General features: G+C 36.3%; 2 protein-coding genes across 2 annotated transcripts in view; one reads left to right on the top strand and one right to left on the bottom strand.

The window, feature by feature from the left end:
* GLMN (glomulin, FKBP associated protein) overlaps positions 1-7,797 on the top strand; it is a 44,126-nt gene extending 36,329 nt beyond the window's left edge. The window contains exons 17-19 of the mRNA XM_060085298.1: positions 6,207-6,318; positions 7,114-7,196; positions 7,306-7,797. Coding sequence (XP_059941281.1) covers positions 6,207-6,318; positions 7,114-7,196; positions 7,306-7,416 — 306 coding nt within the window. The 3' untranslated portion in view covers positions 7,417-7,797. The remainder of the gene's footprint in view (positions 1-6,206; positions 6,319-7,113; positions 7,197-7,305) is intronic.
* A 1,409-nt stretch (positions 7,798-9,206) lies between these two features.
* Positions 9,207-19,206, bottom strand: part of C2H1orf146 (chromosome 2 C1orf146 homolog) — a 78,977-nt gene continuing 68,977 nt past the window's right edge. Inside the window, exons 4-7 of the mRNA XM_060119740.1 lie at positions 12,379-12,472; positions 10,728-10,896; positions 10,021-10,099; positions 9,207-9,341 (exon numbers count right to left, since the gene is read on the bottom strand). Of these exons, the coding sequence (XP_059975723.1) occupies positions 9,207-9,341; positions 10,021-10,099; positions 10,728-10,896; positions 12,379-12,472 (477 nt within the window). The remainder of the gene's footprint in view (positions 9,342-10,020; positions 10,100-10,727; positions 10,897-12,378; positions 12,473-19,206) is intronic.

Genomic DNA, 19,206 nt, shown 5'->3' with positions numbered 1-19,206 from the left:
TTCTTCAAATTGCTAGTCATAACCAAGCATATTAGAGAGTCATTAAATCAATTTAGTGGTTCAGACTGGCAATTTTTACAAAATGAAATAGAATATAATTGAAACATCAGGTTGCTTACACGATTCTTAGAGTTATGGATATTGCAGCAAATTTTGTGATGAGTTGCAAAGAACAGTGTTTGAAAGTGGAGGGGATATGACAGATTGGCTAGGAATAAGATGCATGTTGCTTACCAATATCTCTTACGATGTATTTAGTGGTCAGTTAGCAGAAAGGCTATGATACTGTACAGTTTAACTTTATAGTAACATAGTATGTAGTTAATTGGGAAATAAATTGTACCTGCTGTCAGTAAAATTGTGAAGTTTTACAAGCAAATTATTTTAATCTGTATTTTCACAATGTACTTTTATTGAGGGAGATCTATTTTTTTCAAATTCATGACAATAACAAAAATAAGTGAAAAATACAGAAACATGTTCACATTCAACTGTATCTGAAACTGTAAAGAGTGACAATATTCAAAAAAGTATTGACTCTATAATTAGTCAACTTAGCCTTAATTTGAGCCACATTCTAAAAAGAAAGAAAATGAGTGTAAGACTTTAAAGCTAAGACTATTTAAGATAGTTTCATCAAAAGTAAATACCCAATGAAACTTATAGTCTAAAGTATAATTTTTCTTGCAAATGAAAGCTTAAAACCTTCATAATTAGAGACAGCTAGAAACAACATGCTGAACTTGTGAATGAGGCCCCCTAATGTTTTGAAAGATGAAAAGTTACCAACATTCTTTTAGTCTCTGTAGAGGTAGAAGAGAAACCTTATTATCAGCGTATATAATTGCATATTATTTGGCAAATGAGAAAATGGCTCATTTGGACCTGGAAAGATTATTTTCCCAGCATATACAGTGTTTGATTGTGTCTATTGATTTATTTAGAAGTATGTTTTAATGGTAACGTGATGTTTTATCAAATCTATATTGCAAAACGTATGCAAAAGTTATGATGCTTCTTGATGAGACTTATTATAAATTGTGCAACACTTAAATTGATATCTGGTATTTGCAAAACAATATGATGTTCTGTTGTTTCAGCTCAACCTTACACACACCTAAAGATTACCTACATTTACTGAATTGGAAACACATTGTGGGTCATTAAAACTTAAAGTAGAAATTTTTTTACAGGAACGACAAGTAACAGAGCAGAACTATGGGCAATTATCTTTTTAAATAGTCAGAAGCACTACCAAAGTTGTTTGAAGTTAGTGTATTTTATTTTGAAAAGCTTTGGTATCCAAGGAAATCCCTCTGGATATTATAAATATCTTGTAAAAGTGGTGAAAATTGTTAATTTTAAAGGTTCACTGATTAACCAAACTCTTGAAACTTTTTTCAATGATTAGAGCTAAGCATGACCATTGTATCATATCAAAATTCATTTATTGTTCCTATGGAAAGTTCTAAGTAGGGCATAAGAACTCAGGGATAATATTCATGTTTTTCTAGTTGGAAAGCAATCTTATGTGGCAGATATTTTCAAAGATAATATTGAGTGGCAAAATTGACATTATGTGTCTGATTTTCTGGCATGCCTAAGAAATGAAATCTGAAACTGCAGGAAGACATGATTACATATTTCAGTACGTTAAACTTATCTGTCGGTTGCAGAAGACATTCCTGTTATAGAAAGAAAGCTTAAATGTAATTGCTTTAACTAATATATGTTTCTGACATTACTGAATAGAATTTATTAATGAATTCAGTCTGAATATAAAATTAGATATATTGTTACATCTCATTTCTCTTTTGTAAACTTTTAATCATTACTTTCTAAAGGAGAAATTTAAAACATTCAAGAAAAATGCTTGATAAAAGATACATTTCCTTTTAAAAATCCTGCATCAGTAGTTAGGTTAAACCTGTTGGCTGAAGAAAATTAATTAGTGAAGCTGAGTTCTTCATTTACACCAAAGAATGAATATAAGACATTAAATATATCATTTTGGGAATAAGATTTCAAATAATTTCTATTACTAAGTAAGAGTGAAAGAAAATTTTTTCAACTTAGACCAACTTTTTTTAAAGGAAACTTTTCCCTGTATTCTGGATATGTCCTTTATTAGGTATGGTTTTTGTAAATATTTTCTTCCAGTCTGTGGCTTGTATTTTTATTATCTTAATAGAATTTTTCAAAGAACAGAAATTTAAAATTCTGATGAAGTCCAGCATATCAGTTTTGTTCTTTTGAATGATTTATGCTTTTTTGGGTTCTAAGAAATCTTTGCTTAACTTAAGGTCACAAATTTTCTAATAGAAGTTTTATAGCTTTAGATTTTATGTTTATGATCCACTTCAAGTAAATTTTTTATATGGTGAAGAAGTATGGGTTAAGGTTTTGTTTCAACTCCAGCTCTATTTGTTGAAAAGGCTATACTTAACTTGAATTGTCTTGGCACCTTTGTCAAAAATCAGTCGATCATATAAGTGTGGGTATACTTTTGTATTCTGTTCTGTTCCATTGACCTGTGTCTCTTCTTTCACTAGTGCCACACTATCTTGATTACTGTAGCTTTATAGTAAGTCTTACACTCAAGTAGTGTGAGTCTGCTAACTTTTTTCTTTAAAAAAATTTTTGGCTGTTCTAGATCCTTTGCTTCTCCATATGAATTTTAGAATAATTTTGTCAGTTTCTACCTGTAGAGGAAGAACATTCCAGTGTTTCTGCTCTACTCTCAGTACTTCACTTCATTTTTTACACTTCTGGTCACCAAATGTGTAGCAATTTTCCCATAGCGAGCAATTTTTTTTGACACCAAGTAGATGTCCTACAATTCAGTCCCTTTCTGACACTCTACCTGGAGATAGCATCAGATTACACAGGCTAAGGGCTCAGTCCCACAACATTAGCCCCCTTCCAATACCAATCATAAGTCCAGGTATTGATCTGTGCTGCTGACAGACTGGCTCTCAGTCAGAGGTTCTCACGACCCCTTCCTCAGGTTCGATTAATTTGCTAAAGCTGTTCAAAGAACTTCAAAAAAACATTTTACTTACTAGATTACTGGTTTATTATAGAAGGATGTAATTCAGGAACAGCTAGATGGAAGAGATGCATAAGGCAAGGTATGAGGGAAGGGGCGCTGAGTTTTCATGCCCTCTCCTAAACTACTGTCCCAGCACCTCTACGTGTTCACCAACCCAGAAGCTCTCTGAACCCCATCCTTCTGAGTTTTTATGGAGGCTTCATTACATAGGCATGATTCATTAAATCAGTGGCCATTGGTGACTGAGCTCAGTCTCCAGCCCCTCTCTCCTACCAGGAGTTTGTGGTGAGAGGAGCTGAAAGTTGGAACCCTCTAATCACATGGTTGATTTCTCTGGCAACCAGCCCCCATTCTTATTAGGGGCTTTCCAAAAGTCATATTCATGGCTGAAAGGGCTTGTTATAAATAACAAAAGACAGTTTTACTGTTCTTCACTTAGGAAATTCAAGAGTCTTAGGAGCTCTTTGCCAGGAACAGGATGGAGCCAAATACAGTATATATTTATTATAAATCACAATATCACTCTACTATAAAGAGCTACACAGTAGTGATTCCATTTATATGACATTCTGGAAAAGGCAAAAATTATATAAACAAAAATCAGACCAGTAATTCTCTGGGGGTGGGGGAAGAAAACTGACTACAAAGGGGCACAAGGGAACTTCTGGGGTCATGAAACTATAGTGGTGGTGGTTATACAACTATATATCTTTGTCAAAACTCAGAACTGTACAGCTAAAAAATGTTTATTTTACTGTATGTAAGTGATACCTCAATATACCTGACATTAAAAAATAATATATAAAAAGGAAAGGACCAGGCTATATTTGATGTTATAAATAGAAAGGACATTATGTGAAGCTTTTGTTTCAATTATATAAATAAATGTGAATTGTGAAGTAAATTATATTTCTTACTGTGGGCCATGGTAAAAATATTTTGAAAAACGCTACCCTAGAAAAACTTTTATTCCATGTGAATAGGAAAACATACACAGCAATTTCAGTGAGCATTGTTTGAAGTACTAAAAAAACTAGTAACAGGATAAAAGGTATAGTATAATGGGATGCCTATATACCAATTAAAATGAAAGGATTAGAGCTATAACATAAATAACCCTCAAAAACATAGGATTGAACAAAAGGGAGCTAACACAGGATATGTACACTGTGATATCATTTGTATAAGTTTTAAACATGCAAAACTGTGATATATTGTATAAATTAAGAATGCTAAAACCTCAAGTTTTAGAAAATGTTACATAGCTTAGTTACTGGCTTTCTCTTGGATAATGAGGGCTTCAACCATATCTAATGTATTTTGTAAAGTAAATATGGTAGGATGTTTACATTTAACAAAGCTAGGTGTGAGTGAAAAAGGTGTTTTCTCTATATTCTTTATGTCTGAATGTGTTTTAATCTGTAGAGGGTCATCAGTAACCTCTGTAGCCTTGAAAGCCATCCGTGATATTGGCCAGTAGTAGTGGGTTCTACTTTTAAGCTTAGAGGTAAAGGGAAACAAGGTTTTAAAAAGTGGGGGCGGGATAGAGAAAGGTAAAGAAAACGCTGGAGAGAGAGAGCGGAACATAAGAGAAATGAGAGCAGTGGGTGCATGTGGTAGAGTAACATGCTTGGCATCCTGTGTGACTACTGGTTGAAGTTTCTGCTGTACTAATGTGTAAGCCACGTTTCCATGTGAGGACAAGAAAACTGATAATTTCAATGGAAGTTTAAAAACATTAAAAAATGTTTTTTCAAGTATACAGTTAAAACAGGTTCATTGTTTAAAATCAGGATAAATAAGCAAAAAAAAGAAAAGTAATAATCAAAATCTCATCATTTATTTTTGACATTATAGTGTATGCCCTTTTAGGCTTTATACCAGCAAATCTGTACATACTTCTTTTTTTAAAAAGATCATATTATACGAGTCATGCTGTAACCTTTTCTCCACTCACCAATATGTAGTGAAGAACACTATTTTAACGGCTGTGTAGTTTTCCATTGTGTGGATATACCACAATTTACCCTGCTCCTGTTGTGAAAAATTGTCATTACTTACAATTTTTCACTACTTAAACATATTTTTATAAACATCTCTTCAGTGGAATCATTATAACATACATATTTAATTCTTCCCCAGATTAAGTTCATAGATTCTGAGTGAAAAAGTGTGCGTATTTTTGAGGTTTTGGATTCTTGATAGTTCCTCTCAAGAACTCCACTTTTCCTAGCAATATAGGAATAATGAGAAAGGACAGATTTAAATTAAAAGGATATATGTGACAGTGAAATTATAAATTATTCAACACAGACGTGTAGATTTTATTTTGGAGGGCTATATATGTTAAATGTTATATACTACCTGGATCAAAATAAGTTCATTACAAAATAGGTTTTCATGTGATCCAGTTCTAGTTAAGGATAACTGGATTCCTAAGTTTCCCTTTTTTGCCTAAGATACTTTCCTTTGTAATAAGTGCCTGGAAACTTAGCAATACCAATGAATTTTCTTTGTCTTCCTTCCTTTCTTTTTTTTTTTAATTAAGACTTTATGATTCCCTTCCTTTAGTACTATAGGAGGAAATGCTCTTGGAATAAAAACCTCTAATACAAATGACAAAATAACCCTAGGCTATCCTAGGTAGGTAAAATCTCCATGTATATTGGTCCCCAAGAAAGTCTGTATCAGCTTTGTGTTAGAAAAGTTTCCATCAATAGAGAAGGAGAAGAATCCCCTGGAACTACATGTGACAGGAATATCATTTGAAAGATAAAGAGTTGAAGGGACTTATAAGGTAGAGTCATTGTGGGGATGTTTTATAAGGAAAGAGAAATGTCTCAGACTGTGTGGATTATTCTCAAATAATTTTCTCATGGATAAAACTTCTGAGTTACAGATCTCAAAACCAGGAGCTATCCAAATGGCACAGTAATGAGTGTATGAACAAGTTCATTTTTGTTTTGATTGGTATTTAGATAAAATAACTAGATATAGTAATGAATATTATTAAGCAGTCAACTCTACCTTGAAAGGCAAGGATCATGTCTTACTCATTTCTGTTTCTCCAACTGTCAGCACATGTTTAATACTAGTAGGCAATCAATACATCTTGAACCAAATAACTAATTGTTTCATTAATTCTTCCAAACAGACTGGATTATGGACAGAACTCGAAAAGATTGAGAATAATTTCTTAAAGCCACTCCATACAGGTCTTAATATGTCAAAAGCACATTATGAAGCAGAAATTAAAAATAGCCAAGGTTGGTAATGTGAAGTTTCATTTTCAGTTAGGTCTAAAAATTAGTCATTTTTTTTGAACTGTCATTTATATTCAAAGTAAAGAACTTTATCTTGTGCTTGTCTAACTTAGAGCAAACAGGGAACTGTGATAGCTAAGTCATTTTATTTATAATTACAATGTTTCTTGGCAAATCTATATGCCAGTTAACACTGAAATTGGGTTAACAAAGATTTAAAGCAAACTGAAGCATATTCTGGTTTCAAACCTCAAGGTCTGATTAAGAGTCTAATTGTATCACAAGTATTTCTGTTTGGATGTCACTATACTTCCTTTAGTATTGTGGGATCCATCCCCCACTTCACCCTCTACTCAGTTTGTACAAATTATGAAAAAGAATCTTAGATCCAGAATTACTTTTTAAAGTCAGCAATTCTATTATAATAATCTTGTGGTCTTTTCCATTTCACTATGGTGGTATTTCTGTAGGCATTACTAAAAATTTTGTCTTTTTTAGTGTGACAGGTATATTTCTGATTTTATATTGAAGAAAAAAGTTTTAAAATTTTCATTCATCCTATACATGCCAAAATACTATTCACCTAAAGAAACATTAATTCACATGTTGCAGAATTTTAATATTTTTGTTCATAGCTTGATTTAGCATACCCTGAGCTATTAAACAATAAGGCTTAATTTACACAAATAACTGGCATTTTTAAGTTAGTAAATGATTAAAGTAGCTTATAAATTTATTATTGAAATCTGAGAGTTGTTTTAATGATTAAGTGTGACACGATTTTTTTTTCACTTACAGAAGTCCAGAAGTCTAAAGATCTTTGTTCTATAACTGTAGGTAGAGAAGATATCCTGAATATGCCTCCTGAAATGCAGCTTAAGGTAGATATGAAATTTTCCTAAGCTACATACAGCTGAAGTCTTTTCTCTTTTTTGCTTTGTTTTGCTTTAAAGGCAGCCTTAATAACACTAATTTTTCTTGGCATTGCAGGTCCTACATTCAGCTCTTTTCACATTTGATTTGATTGAAAGTGTTCTGGCTCGAGTAGAAGAACTCATTGAAATAAAAACAAAGTCTACCTCTGAGGAAAATATGGGATAAAGTGAAAGCTCCATCCCCTAAATAAAAACTAGTAATATACTATATTTTCCATTATGTTTATTTAATACCTTTATAAAAGCTTTTCTGTAAAACACACTGATAGAAAATAAATGTAGCTTTTCTCATTTATCCGTTTCAGCAATGACACATTATGGATCAGTAGTATTGTTTGGTTTTAAAAAGATATCTACGGGCTTCCCTGGTGGCGCAGTGGTTGAGAGTCCGCCTGCCGATGCAGGGGACACGGGTTCGTGCCCCGGTCCGGGAAGATCCCACATCCCACATGCCGCGGAGCGGCTGGACCCCTGAGCCACGGCCGCTGCGCCTGCGCGTCCAGAGCCTGTGCTCCGCAACAGGAGAGGCCACAGCAGTGAGAGGCCCGCGTACCGCAAAAAAAAAAAAAAAAAAAGATATCTACATGGTAAATAATGCCCATGTGTATTTTAAATACTACTATTGAAAATCCAATACAAATCAATAATTTTATATTATGACTTCATAAAATGTACTGGAATTGCCTTTATTCATTCATACAGTTGTAGTGAGTTTATAAAAATACTGATACACTTTATGTTCCAGTTAGATGCTGTGTTACATTTTAGAACTCCTAGTATCAAACTGGTTATCATACCACTAAGAGCTGAGAGCTTAGAGAGAAATTTTGAGTTTGGACCAGCTGACTACTTCTCTTAATTTCCTTCTTTTTCCCTGCCTCAGGAGTCTTAGGGGGCAAAGTCCTATCAATCACTGGCTTTCCAGCAGTAGTTACAATGTGAAAGCATCTGTGAAGATTAATTTTAGAAATACTGGCTGGCTTGTATTATAAAAAAGTATATATGACTTTTCCTTTAACCTAAGGGGCTAATTAGAAAATGCTGTATATTTATTTGCAATTAAATATTTGTTCATCCAACTTAATTTGTATCATTAAGAAACTGCATCTGGGCCTCCCTGGTGGCGCAAGTGGTTGAGAGTCCGCCTGCCGATGCAGGGGATACGGGTTCGTGCCCCGGTCTGGGAGGATCCCATATGCCGCGGAGCGGCTGGGCCCGTGAGCCATGGCCACTGAGCCTGCGCATCCGGAGCCTGCGCGTCCGGAGCCTGTGCTCCGCAACGGGGGAGGCCACAACAGTGAGAGGCCCGCATACCGCAAAAAAAAAAAAAAAAAAAAAAGAAACTGCATCTGAGTTTTATAATATATGTACCAATTTTTTCTGAACTTTTTTTTTATACACCTCTTTTTATTGCATTTTGCAGATACTGCATTTTTTTTTTTTTTGGGCTGCATTGGGTCTTCATTGCTGCACGTGGGCTTTCTCTAGTTGCAGCGAGTGGGGGCTACTCTTCGTTGCAGGCTTCTCATTGTGGTGGCTTCTCTTGTTGCAGAGCACGGAGTCTGGGTGCACACAGGCTTCAGTAGTTGTGGCACACGAGCTCAGTAGTTGGGGCACGTGAGCTCAGCAGTTGTGGCACGTGGGCCCGAGAGCATGCGGGCTTCAGTATTTGTGGTGCATGGGCTCAGTAGTTGTGGCACATGGGCTCTAGGGCGTGCAGGCTCAATAGTTGTGGCGCACGGACTTAGTTGCTCTGTGGCATGGGATCTTCCTGGACCAGGGATTGAACCCGCATCCCCTGCATTGGCAGACGGATGCCCAACCACTGTGCCACCAGGGAAGTCCCTTTTCTGAACATTATTAAAGGAAGTAACAGAACTCCTGAAAATAAAATAATTTTTAATTGTATGTATTTTATTTTAATATTCTTCCAAAAGAACATTTGTAATTGATAATCTAATTTGGGTTAAATGTATCATTACTCAGTTTTATCTTTTGAAGTGTTTTCCAAACTGGACTTTGCTCAATGATGTAAGCTTTAGTTGTTATCATTCTGTAGCAGATGCTATCTGTGTGTGGTTTGGAGGTGATCTGGAAGAAGATATAAACATGCAACATTATTTGAGAAATAAGGTATTTTTACAGGGTCACATCATAAAATACCTAACATTATTTATTCAACAAGCATCAATCAGTACTGTGTATGGGTTATTCGAGTAATAGAAAAATACCTGATCTCTGTCTTTAAGAGATTTCAGACGTGCAAGCCAAAAAGTAGAATACTATTAAGAATTGCTTCAACAGGGATCTGTTCCAAGTATAAGAGTAAGGAACACCTAACTCTGCCTATGGGAGTTGGGAGCACACTTTACAGAGGAGAGTAAGTATGAAAAGAAAGTGGATAACCAGTGAAGTTATAAGATAGTATGTATGCACTCTGACAGTTCATGACTACCAATATTTATACTTTAGAATTTGAAAGAAGATTTAAGTAACTAATAGGGCCAACACTGTGTATATATGGCCAAATGCTCTTTTGGCCCTAAATGACTTATCCTGGTAGTTGGTACTGGAAATAAATTGAGAAGACTTGAGAGGCTAAGTTCAGGCTTGGGAAAGAATTGCATGTGTTCGGAAATAGCAACTTCTCTGAGGGGAACAGAAGCAGAATATTTGTCAGTTCTACCGAAGAGGGTGTGCATTTTGAAGTCAAGAACCTTAAAGTGTATCAGTGTGTATGTTTGTATGTCATTTTCCTCAGGTGACTTACCTTAGCTATGGTGCACATAAGATTAATAGCATTTATTGTGTTGTGTACTGGAAGTATCCGTAGGTTACTACCCAGGAATCTGGAAAAAAAAACTCAAAAGTTAAATAGTTCATATGACTTACATCTGTTACCTTAAGTGGAAAGAAGAGACAAACCTCTTATTGTTTGCCATTTGTTTATTCATTCATGCCTGCCTTATTCCACAGAGAATTTGATATGGCTTTACAGCCAGAACTTAATTGACTAAACAGTGTTCACTTCTGATTTAGTCTTGCTGGGGAATCCCATAAATCAGCATGCACTCTGAAACTTGTCACCCTGATTCATAGACTAGCTATTTGGCCTGCATTTTATTAAATATGACAGGTTAACATGATAAAGTTTACCTTTTGGCAAAACATAATTCGCTTGCCTAATATAATTCAGAACTGAAGTAAATAAAATAATTTCAGGGGCTTCCCTAGTGGCGCAGTGGTTGAGAGTCCGCCTGTTGATGCAGGGGACACGGGTTCGTGCCCCGGTCCAGGAAGATCCCACATGCCGCGGAGCGGCTGGGCCCGTGAGCCATGGCCGCTGGGCCTGCGCATCCGGAGCCTGTGCTCCGCAGCGGGAGAGGCCACAACAATGAGAGGCCCACGTACCGCAAAAAATAAAAATAAAAATAAAATAATTTCAGGGAAATAGGTCTGTAGTGCTGTTGTCCATACCTCTGCTGAATCCTGAACATCAGTTTCCATTCCTCAGGCCCATGCAGGGCAGCAGACAGAACCAAAAAACTATTTCGGTGAATGTTAATAAACTTCTCAATTTTGGCTAGAAATGTTTCTTCAGCAGACATAAAGCATTTTTTAGCATCCATCAATAAAAATGCAACTCCTAGGAAAGGTGAGTGTAATATAAAATGTCACTTCGTCATACTGATAAAAATTTTTTTTTGTAAACTCAGTAAAATCAACAAAAATAACTATAAGTAAAACATAGCTGTAAGTGCCCAGGCCCTAAATCCATAACAAATGGAAATTACCATAATGAAACTCTTACATGACAAAATAATTAGGTAGTTCTTTGAAGTGCTCTGTATATAAAAGGATGACTTAATCTAAATATTTAAGGGAAAAACCCTTTCTTGGTCAGTAACCTTTTTTTTTTTACTCTAAGGCACTGTCCACAATGAAAGTAATGCCTAATTTTAGTTACATGTTAATTTTTCATGTTATGATTTTCAAAAGCTGGAAATCAACTAAAGAAAAGTTGTTTTAAGCAAGCCTTTAGTTATTTCTTGGAGAATCCTTTATATCAGAACATAAACTATTATATAAATTAAAACAGTAAGCAGATATCTAGGATCTCTGAAACAGCATCAGGCCTATAAGAATGGTCCAGAAGGGAAACAATCTACTTAGCTCTTTAAAAGATGAGGAGAAGACACAATCTGAGGAAAGCAACTATGTGATTATACTAATTGAATCAACCTGAGCTAAACATTTATATAACATCTCTGAACCTAAATTTCTTCATCTGTAAGGTTGGAATAATAGTTCTTTGATAGGTTTGTTGAAAGGATTAAATAAGAGAATGCATATAGGGCTCTCTATTCAACCAGGAAAGATGCATTTGAGGTTGGACCATTTTCAGCCTGGAGGTCTATTTCTAGGAGCTTTTGAAAGTGCCTGTTTTCCAAAATCTCTGCTAGAGTACAGGTCTGTTTGTAACCATTCTAATAAAATCCTTCACCTCCACGTTTTTTTTAATCACTTCTGTCATTTTCCAAGCACAAGTAGAGCTGCCTCCTTCCCATGTCCCCAGCTTTCTCATATCCTAATCTAATTCCTTCCTGTACTTTGCCCATGACTCACAGTTGTACAGTTTTATGATTTCAGGAACATTTGTCCCCATTTGTTTCCTTTAGTTAGCATTTGTTTATATCAATATTATGTTCAGCAAACTCTTGTACAAAATCATGAAAAACATTCTTCTATATTGTTTTTGTATATGGATTTTGACCAATATCGTGATGTTGGCCTCTGTTAATATGGGTAATATTTTAAGTATTGACTGTTGGGGAGGGTGGCTTTGTTCTATTTTCAACTTCGTTCCAAAGCAAGTAGTTTGTACCATCCTCTACCAGACCCCACTGGTTCAGCTTTAGTTCAACAATTGTAATCTAAAAAGGAATATATTTTGTAATTGGCCATATGTACTGCTTTTGCAGCACTAACAAAGTTTTATACATTTACCTCTCCCAAAAGGTAACACCTTAAGCTTATTACTTAGTTACTGAACTACCAAATTATTAGAATTTACACTTACTTATTTATTAAGAAACTTAAATCAAGGAAGTTAGCAAATATACTGTACCAGAAAGAGAAAATATAATTGATCCATTTTCCACTGAATCTGAATACCGAACCTTATGGCTTCGATTTTCTAGGGCAGTTGCCACTTCATAACTCTTAAAAAAATTTTCAGAAATACAAACTTAAGACATGTTTTAAAGAGTTTAATTAAAGCTAATCAAAAAATTAAAATAAGTTTAATAGCTTCTTTTATAACTGTACCACTTAAAGATTTGATCATCAACAGAGATACCAAATGTGCTCTTTCTATGGAGAAAAAAAGTTAAATAAAAATAAAAATATTTAGTTTTGAAACATACTGTGGTTTGGAAATGAGTTGTGTAGTAGTTATGTTACTTAGGGAAGAAAATAAGGACAGTATTAAGAATTAAACTATAAGAGCAAACACAAACTTCTCTTTGAAAAACAACTTGAAGATGGATTCCAACATGCATTAATGTATAAATAGAAGGTGTATGGTGGTGTGTTTCTTAGATGAAGTGCCATACAGAGTACCACAAGGAGACAACCAATTCTCCAATTCATGTTTACATTACAATTACTTTTAGTATACTTTTCAAATGTTTTAAGCCTTAGGTGAGTTAGAAAACATGAAGACAGCAATAGGACTTTTGGTTTAAATACTAAGCATTTCAAAATTCATCTCATTTCCTATTCTACCCATGTAATTAGATATTACCCAAAGCACTAAAATATAAGTGGTTTATACTACTTATGGATTGGTTAAAACTCAAGCTTGTTAGTCTCCAAGTAGATAAAAATCCCTTCTATAAACTTTATATTTAGCCTCAGAACATGTATATTTTAAGCACACAGGTTGGAATTAGATATAGAATACTTGATTCTCTTCCTTCCTAAAAAGAGTATTTTATGGTACTCAAACAGATCCTGACCTAGAGTTCAATTAAGACTCTTCGCATGAGTTTTCTTCTGCTGTTTTAAAATTACACATTGCTTCCAGTGATGGCAGATTAAGTAATTTAGGCCAACTCTCCTGCTGAAGGCAACTAGAAAAGCTGGAAATTTAAAAAAATCTGCTTGAATGCATCAGAGAGTTAGCAGGATAGTGAAAAATTACAAGACCAAGACCTATACAGAAATTCAAAGATAAGAGATCAGCACTTAGGTGATTTTTTTTTTCCTGAGGGCATCTGTCAGTTCAGGAAGAGATAGATGAGAGGCTGAACAGAGCTTTTGACAAAAGTAGAACAGCTCTCACAGGGGCTGCAGCCTAGCTTCAAACCATTTCAATCCTTAAAATTGTATTACTAGTGCTCCCAAGTACCTTGCAGAAGCACTCCCTAGAGCGACCCTTCTCAATTAGGTCTCCTCATTTCAACTACAGAACAAAAAATTATCTGAATGACTATTTTCTCAATTCTCACATGACTAGTATCATCTAAATGAACAGGAGATAAGCTCCTTTATTACATACAATAGAAGCCTTAGGGTTTGGGTTGCCAGATTAGCAAATAAAAAAATAGAACATCCAGTTAAATTTGAATTTCATATAAACAACATAATTTTTTGGTATAACTATGTCCTGTGCAATATTTGGGATGGACTTACACTAAATTCATTGTTTATCTTAAACTCAAATTTAACGAGTGTCCTGTATTTTATCTGGCAACCCTGCTTAGGACATTAGAGGTTTAATTCTCTCGCAGAATTAAGGTTTCTCTAGAGGAATATAACACTATTCTAGGCCTCAAATTATTTCCACAATTTTTCAAATACAAATTCCAACACACAGTTAAAAATAATCAGACATACAAAAACAAAATTGCATGAAAGAGAACTATGAAAAACAACAGGTAATAGAAGCAGAGTCATAGGGGATACATATAGTAAAGTTATCATGTATATACTTTAAAATAGCTGTTTACTATGTTCAAGGAGATGAAAGGCAAGGTTGAGAATTTTGGCAAAGAACCAGAAACTATATAAAAGGATGTAACAGATGTGAGTCAGGAAAGTTTCATAAAATTTGAGGTAAATCTTTTAAATGGAAAAGAGTTTATTAAGCAGACAAGTGAAGGAAGAAGAAAAATGTGAGAAGAACGTAGACAGAAAACATAGACAAAGGCATTCAGACCTGAAAGTATGATTCTTTTAAGGGTGTCAGTTGTGTATGAGTCAGTTAATTTGGAGACAGTGTTAGGAATAACTGATGGCAGATCATTAGGACCATGTATGCCACGCTGATGAATTTCAATTCTATCCTATCCAGGAGCCAACTAAGAGAAGTATAAAGAAAATAGTAGAAGAAAATAATAAAGATAAAATTAGAAAGTACTAAATTACGAAAAAATAGGTAAGTTCAAGAGTTAAGTTTTCAAAATAACAAGGAGCTAAGACTAGATTTTCCAAATTATGTTTCATTAAATATTAGTCTCATGAGATATTAAAAGATGTTCCTTATTCAAATAAGACAGGGAAACACTGAGGGTGACCTTCAAGACGGTGGAGGAGTGAGACGTGGAGATCGCCTTCCTCCCCACAAATACATCAGAAATACATCTACATGTGAAACAACTCCTAGAGAACACCTACTGAATGCTGGCAGAAGACCTCAGACTTCCCAAAAGGCAAGAAACTCCCCACGTACCTGGGGAGTATAAAAGAAAAAAGAATAAACAGAGACGAAAGAATAAGGATGGGACCTGCACCACTGGGAGGGAGTTGTGAAGGAAGAAAAGTTTCCACACACTAGAAATCCCCTTCGCGGGCGGAGACTGCGAGTGGTGGAGCGGGGAAGCTTCAGAGCCATGGAGGAGAGTGCAGCAACAGGGGTGCAGAGGGCAAAGCGGAGAGATTCCCGCACAGAGGATCGGTGCCGAACCAGCACTCACCAGCCCGAGAGGCTTGTCTGCTCACCCGCCGGGGCGGGTGGGGGCTGGGAGCTGAGGCTCAGGCTTCGGAGGTCAGATCCCAGGGAGAGGACTGGGGTTGGCTGCATGAACAGAGCCTGAAGGGCGCTACTGTGCCATAGCTAGCTGGGAGGGAGTCCGGGAAAAAGTCCGGAGCTGCCTAAGAGGCAAGAGACCATTGTTTCGGGGTGCGCGAGGGGAGGGGATTCAGAGCACCACCTAAACAAGCTCCAAAGATGGGCGCAAGCCGCGGCTATCAGCGCAGATACCAGAGACAGGCATGAGATGCTAAGGCTGCTGCTGCAGCCACCAAGAAGCCTGTGTGCAAGCACAGGTCACTAGCCACACCTCCCCTCCAGGGAGCCTGTGCCGCCCCGCCACTGCCAGGGTCCTGTGATCCAGGGTCCTGTGATCCAGGGCCAACTTCCCTGGGAGAACACATGGGGTGCGTAACGTTATACCGGCCTCTGCCACTGCAGACTCGCCCTGCATTCCGTACCCCTCCCTCCCCCCCCCCGGCCTGAGTGAGCCAGAGGCCCCGAATCAGCTGCTGCTTTAACACCGTCTGGTCTGAGCAAAGAACAGACGCCCTCAGGCGGCCTACACACAGAGGCGGGGCCAAATCCAAAGCTGAACCCAGGAGCTGTGTGAACAAAGAAGAGAAAGGGAAATCTCTCAGCAGCCTCAGGAGCAGCGGATTAAATCTCCACAATCAACTTGATGTACCCTGCATCTGTGGAATACCTGAATAGACAATGAATCATCACAAAATTGAGATGGTGGACTTTGGGGGCAATGATATAAATATATTTTTCCTTTTTCTCTTTTTGTGAGTGTATATGTGTATGCTTCTTTGTGTGATTCTGTCTGTATAGCTTTGCTTTTACCATTTGTCCTACGGTTCTCTCTGTCCATTTTTTTGTTTGTTTGTTTTTGTTTTGTTTTTAGCATAGTTTTTAGCACTTGTTATCATTGGTGGATTTGTTTTCTTGGTTTGGTTGCTCTCTTCTTTCTTTCTATTTTTTTTTCTTTTTACTATTACTTTTTAATTTTTAAATTTTTAATAATTTTTATTTTAATAACTTTATTTTATTTTTCTTTCTTTCTTTCCTTCTTTTTTTTCTCCCTTTTCTTCTGAGCCATGTGGCTGACAGGGTCTTGGTGCTCCGGCCAGGTGTCAGGCCAGTGCCTCTGAGGTGGGAGAGCCAAGTTTAGGACATTGGCTCCACGTAATATCAAACGGTGAGAGCTCTCCCAGAGATCTCCATCTAAACACTAAGACACAGCTCCACTCAATGAGCAGCAAGCTACAGTGCTGGACACCCTATGCCAAACAACTAGCAAGACAGGAACACAACCCCACCCATTAGCAGAGAGGCTGCCTAAAATCATAATAAGGTCACAGACACCCCAAAACACACCACTGGACGTGGTCCTGCTCACCAGAAAGACAAGATCCAGCCTCATCCTCCAGAACACAGGCACTAGTCGCCTGCACCAGGAAGGCTACACAACCCATTGAACCAAGCTTACCCACTGGAGGCAGACACCAAAAACAATGGGAACTACGAACCTGCAGCCTGTGAAAAGGAGACCCCAAACACAGTAAGTTAAGCAAAATGAGAAGACAGAAACACAGAGCAGATGAAAGATCAAGGTAAAAACCCACCAGACCAAAAACAAATGAAGAGGAAATAGGCAGTCTACCTGACAAAGAATTCAGAGTAATGATAGTAAAGATGATCCAAAATCTTGGAAATAGAATGGAGAAAATACAAGAAACGTTTAACAAGGACCTAGAAGAACTAAAGAGCAAACAAGCAATGATGAGCAACACAATAAATGAAGTTAAAAATTCTCTAGAAGGAAGCAATAGTAGAATAACTGAGGAAAAAGAATGGATAAGTTTCCTGGAACATAAAATAGTGGAAATAACTACTGCAGAGCAGAATAAAGAAAAAAGAATGAAAAGAATTGAGGACAGTGTCAGAGACTTCTGGGACAACATTAAACACACCAACATTTGAATTATAGGGGTCCCAGAAGAAGAAGAAAAAGAAAGAGACTGAGAAAATATTTCAAGAGATTATAGTTGAAAACTCCCCTAATATGGGTAAGGAAATAGTCAATCAAGTCCAGGAAGTGCAGAGAGTTCCATACAGGATAAATCCAAGGAGAAACACGCCAAGACACATATTAATCAAACTATCAAAAATTAAATACAAAGAAAAAATCAGCAAGGGAAAAACAACAAATAACATACAAGGGAAGCCCCACAAGGTTAACAGCTGAGCTTTCAGCAGAAACTCTGCAAGCCAGAAGGGAGTGGCAGGACATACTGAAAGTGATGAAAGGGAAGAACTTACAACCAAGATTACTCTACCCAGCAAGGATCTCATTCAGATTTGATGCAGAAATTAAAAACTTTACAGACAAGCAAAAGCTAAGAGAATTCACCACCACCAAATCAGCTTTATAACAAATGCTAAAGGAACTTCTCTAGGCAGGAAACAAAAGAGAAGGAAAAGACCTATAATAACAAACCCAAAACAATTAAGAAAATGGTAATAGGAACATACATATCAATAATTACCTTAAATGTAAATGGATTAAATGCTCCAACCAAAAGACTGGCTGAATGGATACAAAAACAAAACCCATATACGTACTGTCTACAAGAGACACACTTCAGACCTAGGGACACATACAGACTGAAAGTGAGGGGATGGAAAAAGACATTCCATGCAAATGGAAATCAAAAGAAAGCTGGAGTAGCAATTCTTATATCAGACAAAATAGACTTTAAAATAAAGACTATTACATGAGACAAAGAAGGACGCTACATAATGATGAAGGGATCAATCCAAGAAGATACAACAATGGTAAATATTTATGCACCCAACATAGGAGCACCTCAATACATACGGCAAATGCTAACAGCCATAAAAGGGGAAATTGACAGTAACACAGTGATAGCAGGGGACTTTACCACCCCACTTTCACCAATGGACCGATCATCCAAAATGAAAATAAATAAGGAAACACAAGCTTTAAAGGATTCATTAAACAAGACGGACCTAATTGATATTTATATGACATTCCATCCAAAAACAACATAATACACTTTCTTCTCAAGTGCTCATGGAACATTCTCCAGGATAGATCATATCTTGGGTCACAAATCAAGCCTTGGTAAATTTAAGAAAATTGAAAACATATCAAGTATCTTTTCCGACTACAATGCTGTGAGACTAGATATCAATTACAGGAAAAAAATCTCTAAAAAATACAAATACGTGGAGGCTAAACAATACACTACTTAATAACCAAGAGATCACTGAAGAAATCAAAGAGGAAATCAAAAAGTACCTAGAAACAAATGACAATGAAAACACGACGACCCAAAACCTATGGGATGCAGTAAAAGCAGTTCTAAGAGGTATGTTTATAGCAACACAATCCCACCTTAAGAAACAAGAAACATTTCAAATAAACAACATAACCTTACACCTAAAGCAATTAGAGAAAGAAGAACAAAAAAACACCTCAAAGTTAGTAGAAGGAAAGCAATCATAAAGATCAGATCAGAAATAAATGAAAAAGAAATGAAGGAAACTATAGTAAAGATCAATAAAACTAAAAACTGGTTCTTTGAGAAGATAAACAAAATTGATAAACCATTAGCCAGATTCATCAAGAAAAAAAGGGAGAAGACTCAAACAGACTCAAATAGAATTAGAAATGAAAAAAGAGAAGTAACGACTGACACTGCAGAAACACAAAGGATCATGAGAGATTACTACAAGCAACTATATGCCAATAAAATGGACAACCTGGAAGAAATGGACAAATTCTTAGAAAAACAGAACCTTCTGAGACTGAACCAGGAAGAAAGAGAAAATATAAACAGACCAATCAGAAGCACTGAAATTGAGACTGTGATTAAAAATCTTCCAGCA

The sequence above is a fragment of the Mesoplodon densirostris genome, chromosome 2 (genome assembly GCF_025265405.1).
Source record: "Mesoplodon densirostris isolate mMesDen1 chromosome 2, mMesDen1 primary haplotype, whole genome shotgun sequence".
NCBI classification, from domain to species: domain Eukaryota; kingdom Metazoa; phylum Chordata; class Mammalia; order Artiodactyla; family Ziphiidae; genus Mesoplodon; species Mesoplodon densirostris.
Note: the sequence above shows the minus strand (reverse complement) of the source record. Positions and strands in the feature narration are given on the sequence as shown.